Source organism: Delphinus delphis, chromosome 19 (genome assembly GCF_949987515.2).
Source record: "Delphinus delphis chromosome 19, mDelDel1.2, whole genome shotgun sequence".
In the NCBI taxonomy this organism is placed as follows: Eukaryota; Metazoa; Chordata; class Mammalia; order Artiodactyla; family Delphinidae; genus Delphinus; species Delphinus delphis.
Window position 1 is genome coordinate 14697377 of NC_082701.1, and position 27603 is coordinate 14724979.

A 27603-nucleotide genomic window follows, 5' to 3' on the forward strand; every position below is an offset into this window, starting at 1 on the left:
TCAATTTCATTACTTGTGATAGGTCTGTTTATATTTTCTAATTCTTCCTGGTTGAGTCTTGGAAAATTGTACCTTTCCAAGAATTTGTCCATTTCTTCGTGGTTGTCCATTTTATTGGCATATTGTTATTTGTAGTAGTCTCTTATAATCCTTTATATTTCTGCGGTGTCAGTTGTGATTTCTCCTTTTTCATTTCTCCCTTTTTTTCTTGATGAGTCTGGCTAAAGGTTTATCAATTTTGTTTATCTTCTCAAAGAACCAACTTTTAATTTTATCGATCTTTGCTACTGTTTTCTTCGTTTCTATTTCATTTATTTCTGCTCTGATCTTTTTGATTTTTTTCCCTTCTACTGACTTTGGGTTTTATTTGTTCTTCTTTCTCTGGTTGCTTTAGGTGTAAGGTTAGATTGTTTATTTGAGATTTTTCGTTTCTTGAGGTGAGATTGAATTGCTATAAACTTCCCCCTTAGAGCTGCTTTTGCTGTGTCCCATAGGTTTTGGGTTGTTGTGTTTTCATTGTCATTTGTTCTAGCTATTTTTTGGTTTCTTCTTCCTTATTAGAGGCTTTCTCAATCTTAATGAGAGCTGTGAACATCTTTACAAGGCATAGTAACTTTAATGGAGAGTTATAGTGAAGACTTTCATCAAGACCCATCTCCAGAACTGTTTGAGATAGGCTGCTTCCTTGAAACATACCTGACTAAGGCTAAGGTTTGTAGAGCGTTTGGCTCTAAATAGCTTCCCCCCACCCCCCAAAAGTATGGGAGTGTAAATGAATACATTTGCATTTACAGTATTGTCTTAGAACATAACCACATGGTGCTATAAACACTAAAGAACAGTATGAGCTTTTTGAATAGAATTGTTTTAGTCAGCATGATAAGTAGTTCAAAATATTACGTTATTTCATTCTAAAGTTTTGAATGGTGAAATTTTTTTTAATTTTATTTTTAATTAAGGTAAAGTATACATAACATAAAATTTACCAATCTGTTTTTAAGTGTGCAACTCAGTAGTGTTACGTATATTCACATTGTTCTGCAACCGATCTACAGACCGTTTTCATCATACAAAACTCTAACTCTATCTCCATTAAAAAACAACTCCCTATTTCCTACCACCCCCAGCCCCTGGTAACTGCCATCCTACTTTCTGTTTATTTGAATTTGACTACTTTAGCTAGCTCACATAAGTGGAATCATACAGTATTCATTTTTTTTTGTAACTGGCTTACTTCACTTAGCTTAATGTCCTCGAAGCTCTCAGATCTAAGTGAGGGCTGTTTTGCTTCTGGTTCATCTACTACCAGGTAGATAGATGTAGCCGTTTGGCATTCCAGCTCTTTGTGGAACAGTCTCCAGTTACGGCTCCACCTCAGCCAGCCCTGAACTTTGATTTCTGCTCAGGAGATCGATAAAATGAAGGTTCCAATTTGCCAGAATCATCCAATGTTTTGAGGGCAAGAGCGGCTTCTGTAGGGCTCATCCCTCTGGGGTTCTTAATTCCTTTTAGCCTGGTGGTTCCTTACTCAGTTGTTGAAGCTTCAGTGCTTTTCAGATTTTTAAAAAAATATGGATTTCATTGTTAGTTGTTTTCAGTAGAGTGGTGGACCTGATGATGGAGCCTGTTTTCCCAGACACCAGACCTCTGGCTTCAGTTTGTCAATGTTGCCTCTGCCACCCCCATCCATTCTGGGGCTGGACGAGGTTAATCTTTAGCACCACTTTGCTCATGACCAAATCAGACTTTTGTTTAAACATATCTCTGGCAGAAAATCATCCTATATGACAATGTGAGCTATAGGCCCTCCCCTCACAAGACTCAAAATCAGTGTTAAAACCCACGGTCTTGTGCTGGTGGCTTTGGAAGAAGGAGACCTGCTGGGTGAGAAATGACCTTTTTTGACATTTCAATTCCTGAGGGCTTGAGATAAGGTTGTCCCTTTTTTTTTGTTTGTTTTTTTGAGCCTGGTTATAATTGAATTGAGATAGCAGAGGGCAGGAGGCTACTTTTTTATGATGCTAGCTTGACAGATGGATAACGAATTCTTATTTCCCAATCCTGTTAATCACATGCTAGCTGTTGAGAACTCAGCTTTTAGTTCCTGGTAGAGCTGTTCATGCCAGAGCACGGAAGGCAGGTACCAAGGCCAGGACAAGCAATCATAATGAGTGTCCATGACATGCTTGAGGAGGTAGATTGCTGTGGTGGCAAAGGCATCAGGACATGAGTGTCAAAAGCCTGTGTCTAGGGCTTCCCTGGTGGCGCAGTGGTTGAGAGTCCGCCTGCCGATGCAGGGGACGCGGGTTCGTGCCCCGGTCCGGGAAGGTCCCACATGCTGCGGAGCGGCTGGGCCCATGAGCCGTGGCCGCTGAGCCTGCGCGTCCGGAGCCTGTGCCCCGCAACGGGAGAGGCCACAACAGTGAGAGGCCTGCGTACCGCAAAAAAAAAAAAAAAAAAAAAAAAAGCCCGTGTCTAACCATCTCCCCGTCCCCTCCTCATTCAGTGCTGTGTCCTTGGACCAACCACGTAAATTTCCTGGACGACAGTCAGGTACTTTTCCTCTTGATCTTGGCTGTCCTGCAGTGCTGTGACTTTGGGAGGGTCGGTTTTACTGGCCCCAGCCGCCAGCCATTGAAGGATGGAGAGGAGGAGGCTTGGAGGACTCCCCAGGAGGAGGAAGGAGTGGCCACTTAATGGTTTGTCTAGAACCCAAACCAGGGACTCGAGTTCCAGGACACACAGTTATCCAGCAGTTTGAGTCCTAGAAGCAGTCTTTGTTTATCCCCTCATTTGCAGATAAGCAAACAGGGCCCTAAGATTTTCTTATATTTAAAAAGTAGTAGTGCTGCTCTAGCCTCACGTGGCATGTTTTAGTACAAAACTAGTGAGGTGAAGCTAGACTTCGGTCAGCATGGATTTGAGGGAGGTTACTCTAAACCTCTGAAGCCACTGCCTGAGCCCTGGAGAAAGACATTAGCCATGGTGAGCCAGACTACCTACTCTGGCTGGCTGCCTGGCACCTAGCTCTCTATGGGGCCCAGCTCAGGAGGCCCAGTTGGCTGACACAGACCTCTGTGGTCAGGCCACTCAAGATGGCTGTTCTCTTGCTCTCTACGTCCCCAGCCCGACCTGCGCCTGCTTCACCCACACTCTGCTCACATGACTGACCTTCCTGCATGCTTGCCCCAGGCCCCAGTTAGTGATTGTTCTTATGAAAAGGGCGGCGAGGGGCACGCCCCACTGCTAGTTTCCCTGGTAACCAATGAGCAAACCTGACGTAAGTTCCCCCTATAACTGGCCGTCTCCCGTTCCCCCTGTGAGTGAAGGCTGCTGCCATGTCCTGCCCACCGTCCACCACCCAGGTGGGGTGTTGCTTCAGAACCTTGCTTCAGATATATAAGCTTCCCCATCCGTTAAACCGTTGATGTCTCTGTAGCTGCCTCCAGGGTCTTTCTTCTGTCTTGAAGCGGGGCAAGCACAGGGCTGTAGGCCTGCAGGGTGCAGCCCAACAAGACCTTAAGACAGTCTAGTCAGAGATCAGCAGAGGTCCCTTTAACCGGCAAGCCAAGGGGCCCGACTATGTGTTGGAGGTTTGGGCAGATCGGCCCCTGATGGCCCTTCCTGGGCAGGTGCTGAGACCACAGGCTCCTGGACACACTGCTGTTTGGCCCTGTGGCCCTGGACTGGGCCTGACTTTGCCTGTGGACTCCCAGGGCATCCCACCCTCAACTATAAAAGAGCCTCTGCACTCTTGCCTTGCTCCTCAGAGGACGACTCACACTGTTCAGCCCCCCAGTCATGCTCTCTGTATGTGCACCTGTGCCTACAGTCACTTTTACTACCAGTGAAGCAGCCTCAGAGCAGCAGAGCCTTTCAGATCATCCTTTATGTTATTAAAGCAATTTAAATAAAGCTGATTTTTCAGCCTATTGAGAATTATCAAGTACCAAACTTTTAAAATTACCTCTGTAATTTTCTTTTAAAATTACCCTTATAAAAGTAGGTGACAGTTAAATGAAAAATGTGTGTTGCGCTTGGTATTTTTCTTCTCACTAAGCCAACAAACCTGTTGGCTTTGAGATAACAGGGAAGGATTGTCCTGGACCCGAGGCTGTGTCTTTCTAGCTTGCTGCCAGCTCCTGGATTTAAATCGCTTTGTCTGATTGATAGAGATCACTCCCTTTTCTTGGATCCAATGGGGATAGGAGAGCCTGAGGGTCATGAATGAGCTTGGGCAAAACTCTGTTGAAAAATTTTTATGAAAGTAATTTCTCTCAAGTATTGATACTGAAATGTGTTGTTTCAGATGTGTCCTTGTTGTGACTGGGCCCTTGAACTGTAATTCTTGTCATCGCCAGGTTATTTCCTGTTTCTAGTAAATAGTTTTTCTTGCCCACCTGCCCCAGGTTCCGCTCCCCCCCAATCCCCTCAACACACACACAGGTTTACCTTTTCTCTTGTTGGTAGTATCAGTTGCTAGCATTTTGAACATGAGTATTTGGTGGAAGACTTAACTATAGGAGTTTTTCAAATTAAAGAAACAAGCAAGGGACTTCGCTGGTGGTCCAGTGGCTAAGACTCTGCACTCCCAATGCAGGGGGCCCGGGTTCGAGCCCTGGTCAGGGAACTAGGTCCCACATACTGCAACTAAAGATCCCGCATGCCGCTACGAAGATCCTGCGTGCCGCAACTAAGACCCGGCACAGCCAAATAAATAAATAAGTATTTTTAAAAAGAAAAGAAAAAAGAAACAAGCAAGCGACATAGTGTTGATTGTCTATGGCAGATTACTTGTGTGAGTATATCAGATTGGGTTGTGCACTATCACCTGTAAACATAAACGTAGGGTTTTAGATTTGGGAAGGACTCTTGGTGCCTCATTTAACAGATGAAGATTCTGAGACCCGTAGAGGTCTTGGCTTGTTCAAGGTCCCACAGAATCAGCTGGAAAAGGAGCAAGTGTCAGAAGCCCTATTTCCTGGTCCCAAGGCTGCTCTTTCCTCTCTCGCATGATGCCTTTCTCGTACTGGTGGTCTCCCCCGGCTCCCCAATACCCACCCTCCATCCTGGACATGGAGAATAGACCCATGTGTCAGGATACACCATGCCTGTGCTCATCTTCATGCCTTTGTCCCTTCTTTCTAATCACACCCATTTAGCCACAACCTACCCCTCAGTTTAAAAGAGCGAGCGGGTGTCCTACCATCCACGCTGCTCTCACCCTCCTCAGAACGCCTGAAGGTCACTCCTCAAGTGTGTTTTAGCTCCTTTGACAGGGTTTCTTTCCAGATTGTGTTCATTTCCCTCTTGTAGGACCTGTCATGATGCCTTGTTCCCAATAAATGGGCCGTAAGTGAATAGGGGAAGATGTAATGCACTGGGTGTCACAGGGTGCGCTTGGCTTCTTTTGTTTTTCTGCCCAGCTTTTCAGGTGTCTGTTTTCGCTCCAGCAACTAAGCTCCTGAAGGGCAGAAAGCATAGCCTCCATGTCTCTTGCCCTAGCTCTTAGCAGAGTTCTCAGTTGGTGGTGGGTTGCAGCATTGAGACTTCATTTTCCTGCCCTTTGATTCTTGGATTCAGTTTAAAATACAAGTTTGCTTTATCTTGAAGCCTCAGAAAATGGCCATGTCTTCATGGCTGCCTATATACTCTGGCCTTAGGGTACCTACCATTTGGGGAATAAAGAAGCTGACAGATCACAGCAGTTAGTTTACAGATTTCGCTTACCACCCTTGGATACTTTGCTCCTTATATGCAGTGGCAAGATATATGAGCAGTGGTGGGAGACGCAAAAGAATTGTTAGGATTGCTGTGAAAATTGCAATGAAAGCAGTAACCCTCCAGGATTAGCTTTTTATAGCTGGAAAACCACTGGTGAAATTTTTATTCCAAGATCCTCAAAATCGCCAGGATGCTGCATTTTAGCCTGTTGGACTTCTGGAGTAAAACTGGTAGCAACTTGTGCAGGTCTTTCAAGCCTTGCAATATAGAATTACTGATAGAAATGAGCCAGTTAAGAGGGAGGAAACGATGAGTTAGATGTTGTGAAGGAAAACAGATTGTACGGGGTTTATAACACTGGTTTGTAGTTTGCTCATAAAAGAGAATGCCTAACTGGAATTTATCTGATGAAAATTAAACCATTAAACCTGCTCAAGTAAAAACAGTGGCCATCTGCCAAGTAAAACCATAATCACCATTTAGAAGTGAGCTTCACCTGCATTCCTGTCCACACACGACAGCATGTCCCGTGGAGAAACCGCTTTCTGACTTCTGGTTTTCTCGCTGTTTTCACAGAGCCTGAGCCCTTGTGAAGCCGGCGATGACAAGTCTGAATGGTCGCCATGCCGAAAAAACCATTGACATGCCAAAACCGTCAGCCCCCAGAGTGCACGTGCAGAGGTCCGTGTCCCGAGACAGTATCGCCATCCACTTCTCGGCATCCGGGGAGGAGGAGGAGGAAGAGGAGGAGGAGTTCAGGGAGTACCTGGAGGAGGGGCTGGACGACCAAAGCATTGTAACGGGGCTCGAAGCCAAGGAAGACCTCTATCTTGAAGCCCAGGGTGGCCATGACCCCGCTGGCCCTGACGCCCAGCTCATCCTGGCAGACGGACTGTCCGTGTCCCCTGCCATCTTGCCCGTCTCCGAGAACACTGCAAAGCTGCTGGAGCCCCCTCCTGCAGCAGCACAAGTATTAAGCACGGTGCCATTGGCTCTGTCCCCGGGCTTGTCTTCGTCGGGGCCCTTAGCTAGCTCTCCCAGCGTGTCGTCCCTTTCTGAGCAGAAAACCAGTTCTTCCTCCCCGCTGTCCTCGCCTTCCAGGTCTCCCATCCTCCCTTCCAGTGCCTCGTCCTCCACCCTTTCCAGCGCAAAGCCCTTCATGAGCCTCGTGAAGTCCCTGTCGACCGAGGTGGAGCCAAAAGAATCCCCCCACCCGCCACGGCACCGGCACTTGATGAAGACGTTAGTCAAGTCTCTGTCCACCGACACCTCCAGGCAAGAGTCAGATAACGTGTCGTACAAGCCACCCGACTCCAAGCTGAATTTACACCTGTTCAAGCAGTTCACGCAGCCACGAAACACAGGTGGAGATTCCAAAACTGCACCCTCTTCCCCTCTGACGTCGCCTTCCGATACACGCTCCTTTTTTAAAGTGCCCGAAATGGAGGCGAAAATCGAAGACACTAAGCGACGCCTTTCCGAAGTCATATATGACCCTTTTCAGCTTTTTAGTAAAATTATAGGGGAAGAAAGTGGCAGCCATAGGCCCAAAGCCTTATCTTCAAGTGCTTCAGAGCTCTCCAATCTGTCCAGCCTGAACGGTCACTTGGAAAGCAATAACAACTACAGCATCAAGGAGGAGGAGTGTGACTCCGAGGGGGAGGGCTTGGGGAGCGACCCTGGCGTCCCCAGGAGTGACCACCCCCAGTCGTCCGAGGACCCTGCGAGAGAGGCAGAACCGAAGAGTTCTCAGGGGAGCAGTCTGAAGGAGGTAGGCCTGAAGACCGGCTCTCTGGTTCTTGAGAGGTGCTCTCTGTCTGCCTTGGTGAGCAAAGAGGATGAAGAGTTTTGCGAACTGTACACTGAGGACTTTGATTTGGAAACGGAGGGAGAGAGTAAAGCTGAGAGGCTCTCAGAAGTCCCTCTCAAGCCAGAGGTGCTGGCGGACGATGGCACGGCTCTGGACAGTGACCACGAGGTGGACTCGGCCATGCAGCACCCCGAATTGCCCGTGAAGACTCTGGGCTTCTTTGTCATGTGTGTCTATGCGTACCTCATCCTCCCCCTCCCCCAGTACGTGAGTGGACTCTTTCTGGGCATTGGCCTTGGATTCATGACTGCAGTTTGCATGATTTGGTTTTTTACACCACCAAGTGCTCATAAATATCACAGATTACATAAAAATCTACAACACTGGAACCCAAGGTCTCTGGATATCAAAGAACCCGAGATACTGAAGGTAAGCCTCTCCGCAGTAGCTGGCTGGCATCCAGCCTCATTTTAGATCTGACTTTATTCTTTTAGTTCATTGTCACAGGTTTTTGCCCAAGCAGTGTTTTTAAGACTTTGGGATCTGTTCATTCTCCAGGCACCCAAGAGACTTGTTTGGTAAACCTCATTCTAGTTCAGATTTTGCCAGTTCACCATGTGGTTTTTCAAGGCTCTCCATGGCTCTGGAGAGTAGCATTTCCATCCAGTTTCCATTCCGGTCTCTCTCTAAATTTGCCAGGGATTTGCTACTTGCTCAGGATTCGTTATAGCTGAGTCTGTTAGGATTAAATATTGTTGAGACCTCGGAGCAGGGTTAAATACTCTTGGAATGCAAGAGAAGGGACGGAGGAAGAGAAGGCAGACTAACGTCAGGGGTGGGCCACTGCTGGCACTAGTCTTTGCTCTGTGCACCGTGGGGTCTGGGCTCGAGAAGGAGGCATTACCTTCCCGTGCACGTCAGATCTCAGGATTTGAGCCTCCTGAGGGGCGGCCGAGGCAAACCACTAGGGTGCAGAAAGAAACTACTAGAACTTCCAGTTGTGTTTATTTCTGCATATTTAAAAAGTTTCTGGTTGTTGTGTGTTTCACAGTATACACCATATAGAAGTACAGCTGTAGCTTGTATAGGTCATAAGTCATAGGCACGTACACACTTCTTTGTATATATATTTTTTAATTTTGGTAAAATACACCTAACAGAATTTACCATCTTAACCATTTTTAAGTGTACAGTTCAGCAGTATTATATTTAATATTCATTCACATTGTTGTACAGCCATCACTACCATCCAGCTTGTAAAACTGAAACTCTAAACCCATTAAACAATAAGTCCCTATTTTCCGCTCTGCCTAGCTCCTGGTAACCACCATTTTACTTTCTTTTTTTTTTAATTTTGAATACTCTAAGTATGTCATATTAGCGGAATAACACAGTATTTGTCTTTTTGTGACGGGCTTGTTTCACTTGGAATAATGTCCACAAGGTTCTTACCTGTTGTAGCATATTGCAGAATTTTGTTCCTTTTTTAAGGCTGAATAATATTCCATTGTATGTCTATACTTACTACATTTTGCTTATCCATTCATCTGTTGGTGGACACTGGGTTGTTTCCACATTTTTGCTATTGTGAGTAATGCTGCTATGAACGTGGGTGTATAAACAGGTTTTCAAGACCCTGCTTTCAATTCTTTGGGGTATGTACCCAGAAGTGAAATTGCTGGATCATATGGTAATTCTAATTTTGATATTTTGAGGAACTGCCATACTGTTTTCCACAGTGGCTGTACTATTTTACATTCCCACCAATAGTGTACAAGGATTCCAGTTTCTACACATCTTTGCCAACACTTGTTATTTTGATAATTTTTTTATAATTCAAAGCTTGTTTGGTTTCTCTGTTAATAGGTTTGTCCTCCTCTCTGTTTAAATGAGTGCTCAAAAAATGGCACCATGATCTCTATTACAACACAAAAACGAAAACAAAAACCCCACAACAAAACAAGGGGAAGAACTCTCAGGGTCCGAAATACTGTTTGTCTTGTTTTGTTTTTTAATTTCATAACGTTTTTTCCTTATTTAAAAAAAAATGCACTATCAATGTTTAAAAAACCACAGAAAACCCAAAGGAAAAAGATATTCTTTATCACACTAGTGGGAAGGAATTATAGTTAATATATAATATATACATATATGTACATATATATTTGGTACATATCCTTGTTTTTTCCTACATTTCTGCATGTATGAGTACATATATCACACACATTCACACTCATGCACTCTTTTTGTTTTGATTTAATGGGATCATATACAGGCGTATCTCAGAGATATTGCAGGTTTGGTTCCAGAGCACCACAATAAAGCAAAATATTGCAGTAAGGGAGTCACACGAATTTTTGGTTTCCCAGTGCATATAAAAGTTATGTTTACACTATACTGTCCTCTGTTAAGTGTGCAATAGCATTCTGTCTAAAACAAACAGTGTATATCTCTTAATTTAAAACTACTTCATTGCTACACAATATTGTAAATAAACTATACTTCAATAAAATAAATTTTTTAAAAAAGTTATTGCTAAAAAATGTTAACCATCACCTGACAATTCCGGGTTGCCGCAAACCTTCAATTTGCAAGAAATACAACATAAATGAAGCTTAGTAAAGGGAAACACAATAAAATGAGGTATGCCTGTGTTTTGCAGTCAGTCTTTTTTTTTTTTCCCTTTCACATGGCAATATGTTATGAGACTGTTTCTTTTTTAAGAGAAGCTCGTGCTGAATCTTGAGGCTATGGCACACTTAAGCTTAGCATTAATATAAGAAGTGGAGCAAAAGTGACTCATTATGCATGGTTGCTAAACTTTTTTGATAGGGTGGTGCCGTGACTACCTGAATTACACGCCCTCTAAGGAAGTTAGCGCCAACTTTAGCAAAGAAAAATGGTACTTACATTAACTCCAGTGCCTAACGACTGACTGCAGTATTCAGTTTAAACTGGTTTGAGCTCATAATTGTCTTGGGAAGATTTTACTTTTAATCCAGTCAATCTTTAATGCTGAGTCCAATTTACTAAGTAGTCTGCTGATTAATCAGGAACTTACTACCTACACAGAGGATGACAAAGCTATAGCACAGTGTGGTTGTTTTGATTTGATCATTGAAACAGTAAAGGCAGCACTATGATGCTGAGCACCGACAGAGGGCTGGGTGTTGGGTATATTATCTCATTTAATCCTCATCACAACCCTTTTCAGTTAAGTTGTGTGCTCATGAGGACATGAAGGCACAGAGAGGGAAGTTACTTGCCCAAGGTCACGTAGCTAGTGAGTAGGGGAGCCATGCAGGACTGATTCTTTCCTTTCTTTCTTTCTTTCTTTTTTTTTTAAGGAAGGTGTCTCGCCCTTGATGCCTGGGATAAATGTGGTTTTTTGTTTCTTTTTTTAATAAATTTATTTATCTTTGGCTGCATTGGGTCTTCGTTGCTGCACGTGGGCTTTTCTCTAGTCATGGCAAGCGGGGGGCTGCTCTTCATTGTGGTACGCAGGCTTCTCATTGCAGTGGCTTCTCTTGTTGTGGAGCATGGGGTCTAGGTGCATGGGCTTCAGTAATTGTGGCATGCGGGCTCAGTAGTTGTGGCTCACAGGCTCTAGAGCACAGGTTCAGTAGTTGTGGCGCACAGACTTTGTTGCTCCACGGCATGTGGGATCTTCCCAGACCAGGGCTCGAACCTATGTCTCCTGCATTGGCAGGCGGATTCTTAACCACTGCACCACCAGGGAAGTCCCAGGCCTTGGTTTCTTTATAAAACGGTTCTGTGAACCTGTTTCTGGGGGGAGTTGAAAGAGTCACTTTTTGAATATGGCTTGATTCCAGGGATTCGTCAGCTGGGTTGAGTTATTTTCTGTGCATCTGATGCTATTTAGTTGGTTTTTTATAAAGGATATGATGCAATTCTTGAGGGCAGGTATGGAAAAAATTTTTAAACATTCACTGATATAGGAGGCTATAAAACCTCACTCTGTGATAAAATTCTCTAGTACAGAGGCCTAGCCCCTTGATCCTGCATACTTCCTGCCCTAAGTAGACTACATCTGGAAGCCCATGAACCAGTCAGGCGGGGAGCTTGGTGCTCGGGACTGTTTTAGGAGACCATGTGATTTTTAAACCTCTGAACCATATAAGTTCTCATCGGTGGGCCCAGGCAGTCCTTGCAGCCTGGACTGAGAGTCTGGTTCCTTTATTGGCTTCATAGACAATTCAAGGAGCGTTGCAGTTTTGTTTGTTTTGTTTATGTGCCTTCACATGACAAGGAAATGGGGGGAGAAAAGTAAAGCTTTTCTGTACTTTATCCAGGTGATTTTATTATTCCATCCATACTGCAGACATTTGTGTTTACAAATGACACTGCAGCAGTGATGAGTGTGTGGGCTGGTGAGCCAAAAAGACTACTTTGCAGCCAAGTAGTAACTCTTCTCAAAGACTGCTGTGGGGTTGGTTAGGCCTCATGGTACCCTACCACCTCCCCAGTAACCCCACCAATCAGCAGCTCTACTGTCTGGAATAGAAGCTGTCGAAGCCTCTGTGAGGCCAAAGAGCTGTCACAAAGTCCACAGAATAACTCTCAGAACCTTCTCCAAAGCCTGCTTCTTCTTAATGATGGGAATTCATAGCTAATACGAAGCAGCAATTAGGAGAAGGATGTTGCCACCTGCATTCATAATAAAGTGACATGTGAATGCATGAAAGCCGGGGGAAGACCAAAATGTTAGGAGAAGCTAATGGGACTTACAGCATGGGGGCCTGGGTAAGTTAGCTCCTGGCGGGGCCTTGTTTGTGCCACTGAGTCCAGGGGCGGCATTGTGAGCAACACCCCTAGGTGGTAACCTTCCGGGGGTTTTACTTTGGGTGACTAGCTAGATACCCTGAACCAGGAGCCCTGGGAAAGAATGTGGGAGAATGAGGCATTTAGAGTCAGCATATTGCACTTGGGGTGTTTGCCTTGCTGAGTGTTCTTAAGCAAGTTGGATGCTCTTTCTTTTCCAAGAATGTACTTGTCACATGACCAGGAGTATACAGTCAGTCTCCATATCCTCAGGTTCCCTGTCCCCATACTCAACCAACTGCGGATCAAAAATATTTGGAAAAAAATTCCAGAAAGTTTCAAAAAGCAAAACTTGAATTTGCTGCATGCTGGCAACTATTTGCATAGCGTTTACATTGTATTTACAACCATTTACATAGCATTTACCCTGTCTTAGGTGTTATAAGTAATCTAGAGATGATTTAAAGTATATGGGGTGGGGGCACTTCGCTGGTCCAGTGGGTAGACTGCATGCTGTCAATGCAGGGGGCCCGGGTTTGCTCCCTAGTTGGGGAACTAGATCCCGCACGCATGCTGAAAGTAAGAGCCCGCATGCTGCAACGAAGATCCCACGTGCTGCAACTAAGGCCTGGCGCAGCCTAAATAAATAAATATTTAAAAAATAATAAAGTATATGGGGGCGGGCTGTGCATAGTTTTTATGCAAATACTACACCATTTTATATGAGGGACTTGAGCATCTGTGGGTTTTGGTATCTGCGGGGTCTTGGAACCAGGCCCCCTTGGATGCTGAGGCACGATTGTATTTAATTCACTGCCGTTCTTGCACACTAAGTTTCCACATGTCTATAATGAGAAGCTTCCTGAAGATTTCAAAAGGTTCTTGGGTTTATGTTTGAGTGTATGACATGTAGTTGTGAATTACATTCATGAGTAAATTCTTTATCTCAGACTTATAAACCACCTGCAGAACACAGCAGTAGGGTGTTGGTTTCAGGAGTGATGATGTGTCTCTTTTTGAAAGATATGGCCTAGAAGGTTGACTAATATTACATTTACACCATTGCAAAACTAACAAATGAATTTTGGAGAACCTTCTTTCCTTAGGTCATGTCATGTTTAGATATTTAATAAGAGGGATAGGTTTTTATAATAATCGCATTCCCTAAATACAGGCTGTGGTTTTGACATATAAAAGAATACTTTTTAGGGAGAACATTATCAATTTTGAGAATAAATTCTAACTTGTAAGTTTAATCTCAATTTCATGCAATTCTTTCTTTTCAGAAATTAGAGTGAGCAAACTTTAAGGCAAAAACAGCCTCATTACATACAGCCAAAAGAGACTCACTGCATACAGCCAAAAAAGGTTGCTCTTTTTTGGTGTTTTATAATCCTTAATACAATGAGTACAAGAAATTAAAAAAAGTATTTCTTTCCATGTTGTACTTAACTGAAAATATCCTGCCCTTCTAATGGGTCACTTAAGTTTCTGTGTTTGGCATTTATAATCATGGCTATTTCCCAGTGCCCCTTGTTGCTTAGGGAAGTTTTCGGGTGAGGTGTTTCACTGCAGACACTCTCACTTGCAAGCAGGTACCCCATGTTTTGAGTTGGTTGGAGAAGCAACTGTGGGGAAAATGCTTCCAGAATTACACAGGAGCAATGGTAAGGATGTCAGGTGGCCCCAGCATGATTTTTTTTCATCTTTTATTTTTTAATGTTTTATTGTAGGGGATTTCAAGTATACACAAAAGTAGAGAGAAGAGTATAATGAATCCCCATGTATCCAATACTCAGCTTCAACAATTATCAACATTTTGCCAGTTTTCCTCTTAACCTATTAACTTATGGCATGGCTGAACCATAATTCTGGTCCACCTATAGGTAACTGCAGTTTGTAGCATCATTTCCTTGGGAAGATGCATCCTGAATTCCAGCTAGCTATTGGAGGACCATCCTTTCTGGTTTTGTTCCAGGTGTCATCTATGGAGTGAAGAGAGAGGCTGTGAGCATTGTGGGTCTGAGATTTCTCAAATCATGTTTTTTTTGAAAAGTAAAGTATTAACCATGAAAAAATATCAATGCTATATACCTTTTCACTTCTAAATTTTATATGTAATGTGTAAAGAAGATACAAAATCCATCGAAGATTGTTCTTATTGTGCAATAATTAGCCTTTCGTTTGCCATCCCCCCAAAGACAAGGAGATTGTAGGCAAGATGGCCCCGGGGCATGAGCATGTTGTCACGTTGATGCCCCAGCGGCTCTTGTGAACTCTCTGATTCATTCTGTTTCTCCTTTCAGTGGTCTCCAAGATGGATTGCTGAAGGCACGATCCAAGAAGAAAATATTAAAGTTTCTTTTTGTATATATTTTTACTCTTTTTATCTATAAGAACATAAAAAAGTCTTGCTAATATTTAACATACAGATGACCATATGTTGACCTTTGGTCAAAATCCTTGGAAATTATCAAGAAGACTGGTTGAAATACGGATTTACATCCATTATCATTAACAGTGAGCCTCACCCTAAGTATATATATTGAGCCTTGAGGTGTCAGCTGAAGATAGTACAAAGCTGTCAGAAAGCCATAACTAAAAGTTAGTGAAAAGGCTAATTATTTCATTTTTTGCTCTTTATTTCTATTTTTCAATTTTTATAAAAGCTGTATTATATTAGAACATGTATATAATTTATAAATAAATGTCTACATTCTGAGTATATACTCAAAGAAATTTAACTGACAGGATATGTGATCTAAAGCTGATCTACTAATTTATTTGCTTGCTGATCTATTTTATAATTTCAACACTTGTTAATGTGATTTAATATTTATCATGTATTCACATAACTCAGACCTTGCTTATTTTATTGGTTCATCTGATATGATGTTGTTTTTCTGTCTAATTTACATGCTTGTTATCTCCTACCTCCACCACTGTCTGCCAAGTCACATACCTGAATTTACAAGGTGCTGCCCTAAAGGATAGGAAAAACTAGGATAAAGGCCATTTTCCCAGGCAGAGACTGTGGCTTAAGGCCTGACTCCAGTGTGTCTGGTGACACTACCGTGAAGGTGACCTTGAAGCAGGCAGTTGGAGGATGTGGATAGTATTGATGCTGGCGCTTCCCTCCTTTAATGGACTTTTTTTTTTAAGATACTGTCTTCAATCAGCATTTATTTTGAATGTTGACTATTTGCTTGAGGCTATCATTCATAGTGTGAGTTCTGTCTGTAGGTCTGTCTTTCATGGGTAAAGTCAAATTAGCATCTAAAGTTCTGTAAAGTTTAGTAGACTGTTCCTGCCGTATTCTCTAAGTCCATGATCTGTGATATTATGTTTTGACTGATGACTCCGGTTCTAAACCATTAACACATCAAAAAGGGTTTGAGCCTGGCAAAGAGAAAGCCCTGCTTATGTTTTAGTTTGGGAGACAAAAGAAAAATAATCACACTTTTGTGTGATTTTTCAGAGATGTTTTTCAGCGGCAAGGGAACTTGGGTCCTGGCTCTGTTCTTATGTTTAGGATTTGCTCCTTCCCTGATAGAGTAGATGAAGGAATGATGCAGGGGATCTGAGTGGCAGGGGCCTTGAGGCCAGCACAACCACGTGACAGGAGGGTGTCAGCCCAGGCACCCCATGCACTGAAGATAGAGAAATCCCCATTGCGTCCTCAGGCCAGAGGGATGGCGCATTTCTCTGGTCACCTCAGCATCAAGCTGACAAAGAAAGCATTGGCCTTCACCTCCTGATTGGCACTGTAACTGAAAGTGAGCACAATAATAGTTCTTCCAGACTTTATTATTTTGCAAAAGGTTAATTGTAGCTTTTAATCTTTCCAAGTATTAAACGAGTCCCTTTATAGATTGTGGTTTGTTCTTTCAGCCAGACATGGCTTCTAAATCCAGCGGAGAATTGAAGAGAAACCCCTGACCTTTTACAACTGGGATCACAGGACCAGTCTGTGGGCCAGACAGCTGCAGCCCAGCTGACTGCGGTCATTGTCCCCCAGCGGCGGGCACTGTCTCTGTTTTGACAGTTCCAGCGTCAGAAAGAAACAAGGCTTGTCTGAGACGCTCTAGTGTGGGTAGAGAGCATCTCTGAGTTCTTTAGTTGAGTTGTTGAAATGGAATGAGTTGCTAACTATCTGTACCTCTTTAGACCCACCCACATAATGAAACAAAGTTGGAGAAAGATCTTACTTGGTAAGGAATTCAGGGTGAAGACTTTTAGAACAGCTGCGCAGTGGACAGTTGGTCACTATTTGGGGAACACGATGAAGACCTTGGAGTTGCTGCACTGCTCACAAGATTGGATATTTGGTCGCTTAGGTGTGGAAATTCCATGTGCAGCTTAACCCAGGGAGTAGGTCAAGCCCCAGGTAAAATTTAGCTGATTGGTAGTATCCAAAGGCAGTCAGGGGACTTCCCTGGTGGTCCAGTGGTTAAGATTCCATGCTTCTGCTGCAGGGGCTGCAGGTTGGATCCCTGGTCGGGGGACTATGATCCCACATGCTGCATGGGCCACAAAAAAAAAAAAAAAAAAAGCAATCAGGGTTTGCACTAGGTAATTGCTTCCTGCAAGGGCAACCTGGATTTGAGTCAGTAGGGGTGCATTAGGGGGCAGAACAGGGAACTCGGAGAGCAGTCGTGCCTGGCCACCTGTTGGCCTGAGCCTCCCAGTGGCCAGTCTGCATCCTGGATGCCTGACAGTGTGGGTTAAGCAGCAGCTCTTGTGATTCTCTCCGGGTTTCCTATCAAAGCTTGTAATGTTCCAGAAAGAACCCTACGTGGGAGTCAGGACACCTGGGCTCTAGTCACAACACTGCCCTCTCCTCTATAGATAAGAAGCTAATTCAGTTTCTGTCCTGAAAAGCTTTAACAATTTTTACTCTTCGTTGTCTTTCTGAGGTTACTTCTTTTCTTGTTCTGTGCTCCTTTTTTTTTTTTTAAATTTTATTTATTTTTGGCTGCGTTAGGGCTTTCTCTAGTTGCGGCGAGCGGGGGCTACTCTTCGTTGCGGTGCGCGGGCTTCTCATTGCAGTGGCTTCTCTTTGTTGCAGAGCACGGGCTCTAGGCGTGCAGGCTTCAGTAGTTGTGGTGTGCAGGCTCAGTAGCTGTAGCATGCAGGCGCAGTAGTTGTGGCTTGGGGGCTCTAGAGCACAGTCTCAGTCATTGTGGCTCGCGAGCTCTAGAGCGCAGGCTCAGTAGTTGTGGCACATGGGCTTAGTTGCTCCGCGGCATGTGGGATCTTCCGGGACCAGGGCTCGAACCTGTGTTCCCTGTGTTGGCAGGCAGATTCTTAACCACTGCACCACCAGGGCAGTCCCTGTTCTGTGCTCTTTGGTGCAATAATAATTTGGTGTTTCTCTTCAGGAACAGGGACCAAGTCTTCTATTTCAAATAAGCCCTACAGTTCCCTGTGCTTAGTAGGATCTCAGCTCATTCCTTTGCTTCTCTCCACCTGTGCAGCCACAACTATACCTACAGGCTGTGATGAGCACACCAGTCTGTCCTACTTACTTGTGCTTTACAGATTTTATTTAATCCTCACAGCCACCCTCTGAATTAGGCTACATTTATGTATTCAGTTGACAAACATTTGTTACAACTGTGATTGTCTTCTGGAGTTTGTAGTTAAGTAAACCAGGCAGTTAATGAATACAGTGATAGGAGGAAGGTAACAGAGAACTGAGCCTAGGTAATCAGGGAAGCTTCCGAGGAGAAGCGTCATCTTTGCCATGACCTGAGGGATGACCGGGAGTTAGCCAGACTAAAGGTGGGGCTGTGCTGTGGAAGTGGGGTAGGAGCCTGGACCTCGTAGTCAGGCAGACTTGGTTTAAGTCCCAGATTTGCCACTCCACAGACCACTTTTTTTTTTTTTTTTAACCCCTGTCTAAGCAAATCTCTTAACCTCGCTCACCACTTTCCTCACCTGCAAATTCTTAGGGAATTGGCAGAAGTAAAGGAGATAATGCATGTGAGAGCCAGGATCATAATGTGAGCTTAAATGCCAACTATTATAACGAATATTAATATCAGTATTTTAAAAATCATATGCATAAGATTTGTTCCTTTTCTATATGCAGACTGTACCTCAACAAGGTACTGTTATCGTGGAGAAAGTCATTATGGCTTGAGCAGAGTGGGAGGTGGGGACCAGGGAGGCATGAAGCTGGGAAGTAAGGTGTGCAGGACCCTTTTACAGGTGAGAAAACCAAGGGTCTCAGGCTAAGCATCATCCAACTAGGCGGTAAGTGGTCAAGCCAGGATTGGAACCCATTTGTTTCAGACTCTGCAGTTCTGCTAATGGATGTGGGTTGGCTTCAGTGCCTGTGTTTGGACCAGCAGCCTTTCATGTAATCAAGTAAGATCAAGGATCCAGTCTCACTGAAGCTAACAAATGATTGTTCACAATAGATGTGCAGTTCAAATCCTGATTTGTGAGTTGTATTTATTTGGTTTTGGCAGCTGTGGACTTTAGCGTCCGATAGATTTTTAACACAGTACCGCAGGAAGGAGGAAATGTGAAGATAAAAGGGAAGGAGAACCCACAGGTGCCTTTGTGTTTGGAGCTCAGCCACCGGTGATTGTGAAAGGATGGGGGTTGGGAGGAGGAGGGTCAAGCCAGCTCCAATCCCAACTGGAAGAAGGGAGTTTGCCGCCCATCGGGCTTTCCCAAGGAAAAACAGCTCCTGGATTCTCTTCCTAGGCCTACCCCTGCCTCTCACCACTGTCTCCTCCAGTGGGGCAGGCAGGGTCCTGTGGTTTTGAGCTGTGGAGGACTTGAAACTCTTCTCCATATTCCTGGGAATCAGGCTAGTGTTCTAGTGTTCTTGCAGCTTGACCCGTGGTAGAGGGTGACCTGTCCCTGTCAGAGCTGTCAGCAAAGAAGGACAGCCACATCTCATCTCAGAACTGTGGCCACGCGGGCGGACACAGGCTGTGGCCCAGTGAGAACTCTGTAGAGGGCTCAGGTGGTAGCTCAGGCTGCTGGGTCAAGAACCTGGCTTTGTGGCTAAAAACCAATCCCTGAAGCACTTGGAAACAGTTGCTCTTGTTAACCAGATGTAAGAATTTGATGAGGAACAAAAACTGAGCAGCTGTTTGTTAGACTAGTGCAGAGTGATGGCTCTTCACCTGAGCAGGCCTGTAAACGGATGAGCTGATGCAGGGCTTGTGTCCCAACACGTGTGCCTGTGTCTTGTCTTTTTTCTACTAAAAATCAAAGGAATAAGCTAAAAGTGTTATGTAAGTTTGTTCACAAGTTGAGTATCTTTTAATGATCTTATAGAACTATAAGAGTTTTAAAAACTTTAGCCTTTTACCTAGATTACTTTTGTTCTTATTCCTGAGTTTTTAATATTTGATGTTAGCTTTTTAAAGGGGTTTTGAATTTCTAAAATAGAATGTTTCACCTGGAAACAGGTTTAGATTATCTTCTCATTCAATTAGGTAAAGCACCTACTAACACTGCATAAACCTGCATGTATGGAAGAGGAAAGAGGAGGGTTTTGACCATCCTGGTTGAGCCCAGTGTCTAGGTCTGAAAAGCTGGAACCCAAGAATTGGGCATGGGCTGTCTAGTAGAGTAGACACCAGCCACATTTGGCCATTGAGCAGTGAAGTGTAGCTAGTTTGAACTGAGATGTGCTCTGAGTGTAAAATACATAATGGATTTTGAAGACAGTACAAAACAAAGAATGTAAAATCTTATTAATAATTTTTAATATTTATTACATGTTGAAATGATAGTTTGGATATATTGGGTTAAATAAAATACATTGTTAAAATTAATTTCACCTGCTTTTTTCTTTTTTAGTGTGGCTGCTAGACAATTTAAAACTACATATTTTCATGATGCACATTTATGGCTCATGTTGTATTTCCATTGGATAGTGAGTGCTTCCCTGAATAATTCTGCATTTTCTGACTTAGGAAAGAAAAAATGAAAGCAGTTGGATAGAAACAATCTTTTATTCCTAAATTTCTCTTAATTCATAAATCAAATAATTAATCTGTCCAGTCGCAGGAGTTTCGAAAAGGGGAAATTCTCTAAAAATTACTCTGTTTCTCAGAGGCTGTCTTATTATTTAAGAGTAACTTAATAGTATAATGCTTGTCTTTTTTTCCCTTCAGCCTTTCTAGTCTGGTGGTGACTGGATGATAACTGTAATGTTGGGAATTTTGTCGAAAATTCCAGAACCATGTTAGTTCTATTGCCTTTTTCATACGTCTCCTATAATCTAACATAGCTGGGAACTAATGAAAAATATTTTATATGGAGATATTATTGCAGAAATGTTTGTCATATCAAATTATGATTGTCATAATTCAAAAGTCATTAAATAAAGGGTGAGCATCTCAGCTAAGATGTTGTGATGGACCCACAAATGTATCACACATATTCTGTATCCTCAAGTAGCCTCTGCTCTAGCCAGGAGGTATACATTCAGAGTGAAATGACTCAAAAGAGCAATCCCAGGTGGGGACCGTATGGCCAAATGGCTTATAAAGGACACTGATAGCAAGTTGCTATTTTAATTTCATAGTCGTTCCTTGACCGTTAGAACTTCTTAAGCACCAGTCCCTCCTTCCCTCCCTCCATGGATTCTTCTTGGTTTTAGTAGCACTGCATGTAAACTCAACCTGGCCTTGAGCATGGCTCTGAAGCAGCCTAGAAAAATCAGATCTGCTGCAAGTTCTCTATTAATCTAGTTGCCTTTAGAACTTTAAGCCTAGTAAACCTGTTATATGTAAGAAAGTATTTTCTGCAACCAAATTGGATAAAAAGAGAACTGTGGATTATATGTCAGGAGATGTTTAGCGAAAAATGTTTGTGTTTAAAAAGACAAATAAATACATTTATAGAAAACTCTACCCAACAACAGCAGAATGCATATTTTTTTTAGTGTACGTGGAACATTCCCCAGATAGACGATATTCTGGGCCATAAAACAAGTTGAAAAGAACTGAAATTATACAAAGCAAGTTCTCTGACTATAATGGAAGTAAACTAGAAAACAATAACCGAAAGATGTCTGGAAAATTCGCAAATATTTGGAAATTAAACATACTTCTGATTAGCCATGGGTCCAAAGATAGTCACAAGGGAAAGTAGAAAATATTTTCAATTAAATAAAATTGAAAATACAGCAAATCAAAAATTGCAGCTGATGCAGTGCTTAGAGAGAAATTAATAGCAATAAATGATTATATTAGAAAAGAAGAAATGTTACCAATATCAGGACTGAAAGAGAGGACATCACTACAGACTCTACAGACATTAAAAGAATAATAGGGAAATATTACAAACAACATTATGCCCAGAAGCTGGATAACTTAGATGAAACAGACAAATTTCCTAATAAGATAAACTATCAAAGCCCACTCAAGAAGAAATAGATAACCTGAATAGTCCAATAGTAACTAAAGAAATTGAATTCATAGTTTAAAACCTTTCTACAAAGAAAACTCCGGACCCACATGGCTTCCATGGCAAATTTACCAAACCTTTAAGGAAGAAATATTAATTCTACACAAACTCCTCCAGAAAATAGAAGGAACACTTCCCAGCTCATTTTATGAGGCTAGATAATAATACCAAAAGATACTGCAAAAGACTATAGACCAACTTCCTTCATGCACTTGGACAAATGAACAAAGCACTAGCAAACCAAATTCAGCAGTGTATGTAGAGGATAATAATAGTGTTGTGCTGGTAAACTGGCTCTCCGGTTGGTGGGGGGAGCCCTCTTTGTACTGATTTCCATGGTGTAAATCTCCCACCATGGCCAGTTGCAAGTTACCAACGTAAGGTCACTGAATGTGGAGTTGGGAAAAGATGTGTAGAATCAGCTCTCATGAGCTGGTATAGTCCAGCTTCAGCACGTCATGACCCATGCATAATCTTCCCAAGAATGCGAACTGTTCAACATTCAAAAATCAGTGAACGTACTTCACCATAATAACAGACTAAAGAAAAAGACAGAAAACTGTGAACCAAAAATCATGCTTAGTTCTATACTTAGCAAAATTAGCCCACCCAAACTGATGCTCCAGCAGCTCAGTCCACTTCAGGCCTCACTGTGCTCTGTATCGCTTGTCCCCTGTTTTGCTTCATTGCTTTGATCATTGCTGTTTCTTTACAAACACCTAGATTACACTCTCTTCCCATGGCCACTGCTTACTCATCCAGCATTTTTTAATAGATGCAATGACTCATTGGGAGGAGGGTGAGATATTCCTAGCTCATGCAAAAGATCTACTGAGGTGTATAAATCCATATAATTGGCTCATAAATTTCACACACACACACACACACACACACACACATACCCCCAATGATAAAGAAGCATGTTTGTCCGTTTTTATTTCCAATAACACACTCAGGATATTCTTTGTGAGGACTTTTTTTAAATAGTTACTCTAGTAGGGTCATAGGATGGTGAAATGAAGACCAGTTCTTCTCTACTGTTTTGGGAGTACCCTTGGGTCAAGAATGTTGTTGTTGTTTTTAAACGTCTTTATTGGAGTATAATTGCTTTACAATGTTGTGTTAGTTTCTGCTATATAACAAAGTGTATCAGCTATATGTATACATATTCCCTCCCTCTTGCATCTCCCTCCCACCCTCCCTATCCCATCCCTCTAGGTGGCCGCAGAGCACCGAGCTGATCTCCCTGGGCTATGCAGCTGCTTCCCACTAGCTACCTGTTTTACATTTGATAGTGTATATATGTCCATGCCACTCTCTCACTTCATCCCAGCTTATCCTTCCCCCTCCCCATGACCTCAGGTCCATCCTCTACGTCTGCGTCTTTATTCCTGTCCTGCCCCTAGGTTCATCAGAACCTTTTTTTTTTTTTTTTAGATTCCATATATGTGTGTTAGCATACGGTATTTGTTTTTCTCTTTCTGACTTACTTCACTCTGTATGACAGACTCAAGGTCCATCCACCACACTACAGATAACTCAATTTCGTTTCTTTTTATGGTTGAGTAATATTCCATTGTATATATGTGCCACATCTTTATCCATTCATCTGTTGATGGACACTTAGGTTACTTCCATGTCCTGGCTATTGTTAATAGTGCTGCAGTGAACTTTGTGGTACATGTCTCTTTTTGAATTATGGTTTTCTCAGGATATATGCCCAGTAGTGGGATTGCTGGGTCATATGGTAGTTCTATTTTTAGTTTTTTAAGGAACCTCCATGTTCAACATCAGTAATCATTAGAGAAACGCAAATCAAAACTACAGTGAGGTATCACCTCACACCGGTCTGAATGGCTGTCATCAAAAAAATCTACAAACAATGAATGCTGGAGAGGGTGTGGAGAAAATGCTGTTCTTTTTTAAATCTTTGTATCAACTCCTGACACACTGCTTGGCACATAGAAAGATTCACTGCATGTTTGGATGAATGGATGAATGAATAAAAGAGAATTTTGAGCATCCCTCACTTGCCGAGGCTGTTAATTCAAGATTTTAGTGTGAGACTCAAATACTCACCGTGGAAATGGCTATTCCTTGAGAAGAATGACAATCCCAACTCTACTGTAGTGATCTTCAGCATTTCTCTACTCATTTCAAAGACATAAAGTGAGGGGTGTGGGAACACAGTAATTAAAATTCCCTAGAGAACTTCTTTTAAAGAGATCTGGACCACCCATATCATTTGAAAAAGTACTGTGGGGCTGGCAGAGTGTTAAATGATGAATACTGATTACAGCTATGAGACTAGCTTTAGCACTGTTTTGTTGTGTGTAAGGGTTTTGTGTGTTGTTCATACCTTCAACATGTTTGCTCTCTGTACTCATACGTTGATTCTTAAACATATTAATGGGTGGGGGGGAACCTGGAACACGACTTTATTCATTTAAGTTACTACATATCTTTGAATTTTGACATACCATTGATCATATCTGTGATTTATTTAATGCCTAAGTCTCGATCATCTGCTTCACTATGTGATTTCACTGAGATAGAAATGGGGAGTGGTATGGTAACATGAGTTAATATGGTCTGTGAAATTTTTTTTTTTTTTTTTTTTGCGGTACGCGGGCCTCTCACTGTTGTGGCCTCTCCCGTTGCGGAGCACAGGCTCCGGAAGCACAGGCTCAGCGGCCATGGCTTACAGGCCCAGCCGCTCCGTGGCATGTGGGATCTTCCCGGACCGGGGCACGAACCCGTGTCCCCTGCATCGGCAGGCGGACTCTCAACCACTGCGCCACCAGGGAAGCCCGGTCTGTGAAATTTTAAAGATTGTTTGCAGGTGGGCTGTGTCTGCTTAATTAAGAAGGCCAGACTGGGTGGGATTACTTGTCCCCAGAGGAGGTCAGGCCGAGACAACTTCTTCTGTTTACATGAACTAAACTTTTGAGTTTCCTGATTTGCCTTTCAGCTTTAAAGAAAAGAAAGAAAAGCTTTAATTATTTAGGAAAATGGACATTGTCATTCTCCCCCTAAATCCAGGTTTTTAGTTAACAAAAACATACCAAATCACTCCTCAGCACAATTATCCTTCAAGCTCAGAGACTTGTCTCAGCAACCTCTTGTCATCAGTAAGTTAATACTTGCATCGTAGTCAAGTTTGGTTTCAGTGCCCTGAATACCAGAGTGGTCATCATTTTCATACTGAATCAGGTGTCTGTTTATTCTGATTTTACTAAAGGAAGTTTTTCTCCATCAGGGATGGATGAATGAGATTTACAACTATGATCCAGAAACGTACCATGCGACTTTGACGCATTCAGTTTTTGTTCGACTTGAGGGTGGGACCGTAAGGCTTTCAAAGCCCAATAAAAATATATCCAGGAGGGCAAGCTACAATGAAACAAAGCCAGAGGTGACCTACGTCAGCCAGAAAATCTACGACCTGTCCGACAGCAAGGTGAGCCCAACTAATTTGGAAGCTTAGATGAATGAAAAGCATTTGGAATCTTGGACGCTTTACTGTAATTTTTCCCCTTAAAAGGTTGTGTGTTTAAAGTATGAGTGTAATTTAGAGCAGTGCCTCTCAAACATTAATGTGCATATGAATCACCTGAGCATCTTTCAAAGTACAGAATTTGATTCAGCAACTATGAGTAGGGCCTGAGAGTCTGCATTTTTATGAGCTCCCAGGTGATATCCATGCTGCTGGTCCACAGACCACACTCTGAGAAGCAAAGGCATCATACACTCTTCTGACTTTGAGAGTTAACTTTTTTGGTCAAACAAAAGCCACGTGTGGTGGTGCTAGGCTAATAACTAACGCAAGCTCTGTAAATGTGAAAATTATGGAAAATTACGCAAAATAACCACATTTTGATAAAGTATACTTCTGCTTTTGAGAAATGTAAATTATTTGTTATTCCAAAAAGCTATAGGTTCTCTTTTCTTATAAATCTTGTGAGTGATCTTTGAGTTTCTCCAAAATGGCAGAATTATTTAAAATAGTTTTTTGACGAATTTATTCTTAACTTGTGGTTGATAAACTTGAGCTTCCCATCAGGATCTAATTTGATAAATTCTTCTTTTTCCCCCCAGCTTAGGTTTGGCCCAGGGTCATTAAACTCAGTTGATATCCAAACTTAGTTGATGATAATCCATTAACTGATTATTCTGCTACTGTTACCTGAAAATCGTAGATATTTGTAACTCGTGCGAAATTCTTGAATATCTACTTTCTGGAATTATTTTGAAAGATAAGTCATTTCTAAAAATTCTAGTTTCTAAAGTCACGTTATGGACAGGTGGTAATTCTTTCACGTTCATCATTTTAGTCAAAAATACTATGAAGTTTGCATTTGTGCTCTGCACAGTAGTAATGCACAACGTAGCCAATTCTTAATTTAGAGTGTAAATCCTTTCCCTTTCTCTGTAGATTTATCTTGTGCCTAAAAGTTTGGCTCGAAAGCGAATCTGGAATAAAAAGTACCCCATTTGTATCGAGCTTGGTCGACAAGATGACTTTATGTCTAAGGCCCAGACTGATAAAGAGACTTCTGAAGAAAAGCCACCAGCTGAGAGGGAGTTGGGAGGCGAGGACCCTAAGAAGCCAACCCACCCTCAGGAGGGAACACGATCTGGCCAGCGAGATCAGATACTCTATCTCTTTGGGAGAACTGGCCGAGAAAAAGAGGAGTGGTTTAGGAGATTTATTCTGGCATCTAAGCTGAAGTCGGAAACCAGGAAGCCACCTGGTGTCTCTGGAAGTAAACCAGGTAATGACGTGTGTTAAATGCTTATGTATTTTTAAAGGGCCCGTGGGAGAATCAAGAGAGAGTCCCGGGTAGGAAGAGAGGAAGACCACCCTGAACTGATGACTGTCTGCCACCTAAGGTGTATTCATGGGTTATTTGCCTTCTAGGCTGCTCACTGCAGTACTTTGTACTGAATCATTTAACCAGTGATGGAACCATCTGCAGATGTATTTTTTTCGCCTTTGCTGGTTCCTTAAAGATTATATCAATATTTATGTTTATGTACTGTGGCTCCTCTGAGAGAAGCAGCAGAAGGAAAACCCTAGTTATAATAAGAAGGCCAGTGAGAAGGCAGCTTATGCTCTCAAGCTCCTGGCCTTCAACATGGCCTCCACGCCTGAGATTGCCATCGAAGCACAGAATCCTTGGCCTCCTGACTCACTGCATTTGCCATCGATTACCCCGCCCCTCTGCTCATTTCCTATCCCTCTGTCCCATGTACTTTGCTTGGAACAGCACTGAATCTCTCACTGTCCTCCAGACATACTGTGCCCTGTCATTGCTTTTTGCATATGCTGTTCCCTCTACCTGGAATGCTCTTCCCCCACCTAGGCCGGGAAAATGCCAATTGTTTCTTCAAGGGGCAGTCCAGAGGTCACTACCTGTGAAGGTCACTGCTGGAGGAAGCGCCTCTCGGCTCTTGGGCAGAGGGACTCACCCTGTCCCTTCTGCCCTGAAAGTCCTTTAGTCATGCTTCAGTACAGTGCTTATTACAGAAAATTGTGATTTATTTGCCTAGGTGCCCGAGTTCAAGGGCAGGGACTGTGTATGTCTTATTATTCTTTTTAATGTGGAGTTGGCCCAGAGAAAGTGCTCGATGAAAACTGTGTTGAATGAATGAATGAAAGATGTTTGTCCATCCACAGCTTATGGCAATTCCAGTTAGCTTTCTGCCCACTTTCTGTGTGCCCCTTGGGCTGTGTCAGTCCTTCATCTGACCCCAAGAGAGCACCAGAAGAAAAGAAAAAGGTGCCTACCAGATATGTATCATGGCTCCCATTCCTCTGAATTGTCTTGAAGAAGAATAAGAAC

At 42.8% G+C, this 27603-nt stretch overlaps 1 protein-coding gene across 3 annotated transcripts in view; it reads left to right on the plus strand.

Annotated features, from left to right (window-relative positions):
• TEX2 (testis expressed 2) overlaps nucleotides 1-27603 on the plus strand; it is a 107484-nt gene that overhangs the window by 40656 nt on the left and 39225 nt on the right. For all 3 annotated transcript variants that reach the window (XM_059997396.1, XM_059997394.1, XM_059997395.1), the window contains exons 2-4: nucleotides 6301-7963; nucleotides 25017-25217; nucleotides 26193-26532. In XM_059997396.1, coding sequence (XP_059853379.1) covers nucleotides 6326-7963; nucleotides 25017-25217; nucleotides 26193-26532 — 2179 coding nt within the window. In that variant the 5' untranslated portion in view covers nucleotides 6301-6325. The remainder of the gene's footprint in view (nucleotides 1-6300; nucleotides 7964-25016; nucleotides 25218-26192; nucleotides 26533-27603) is intronic.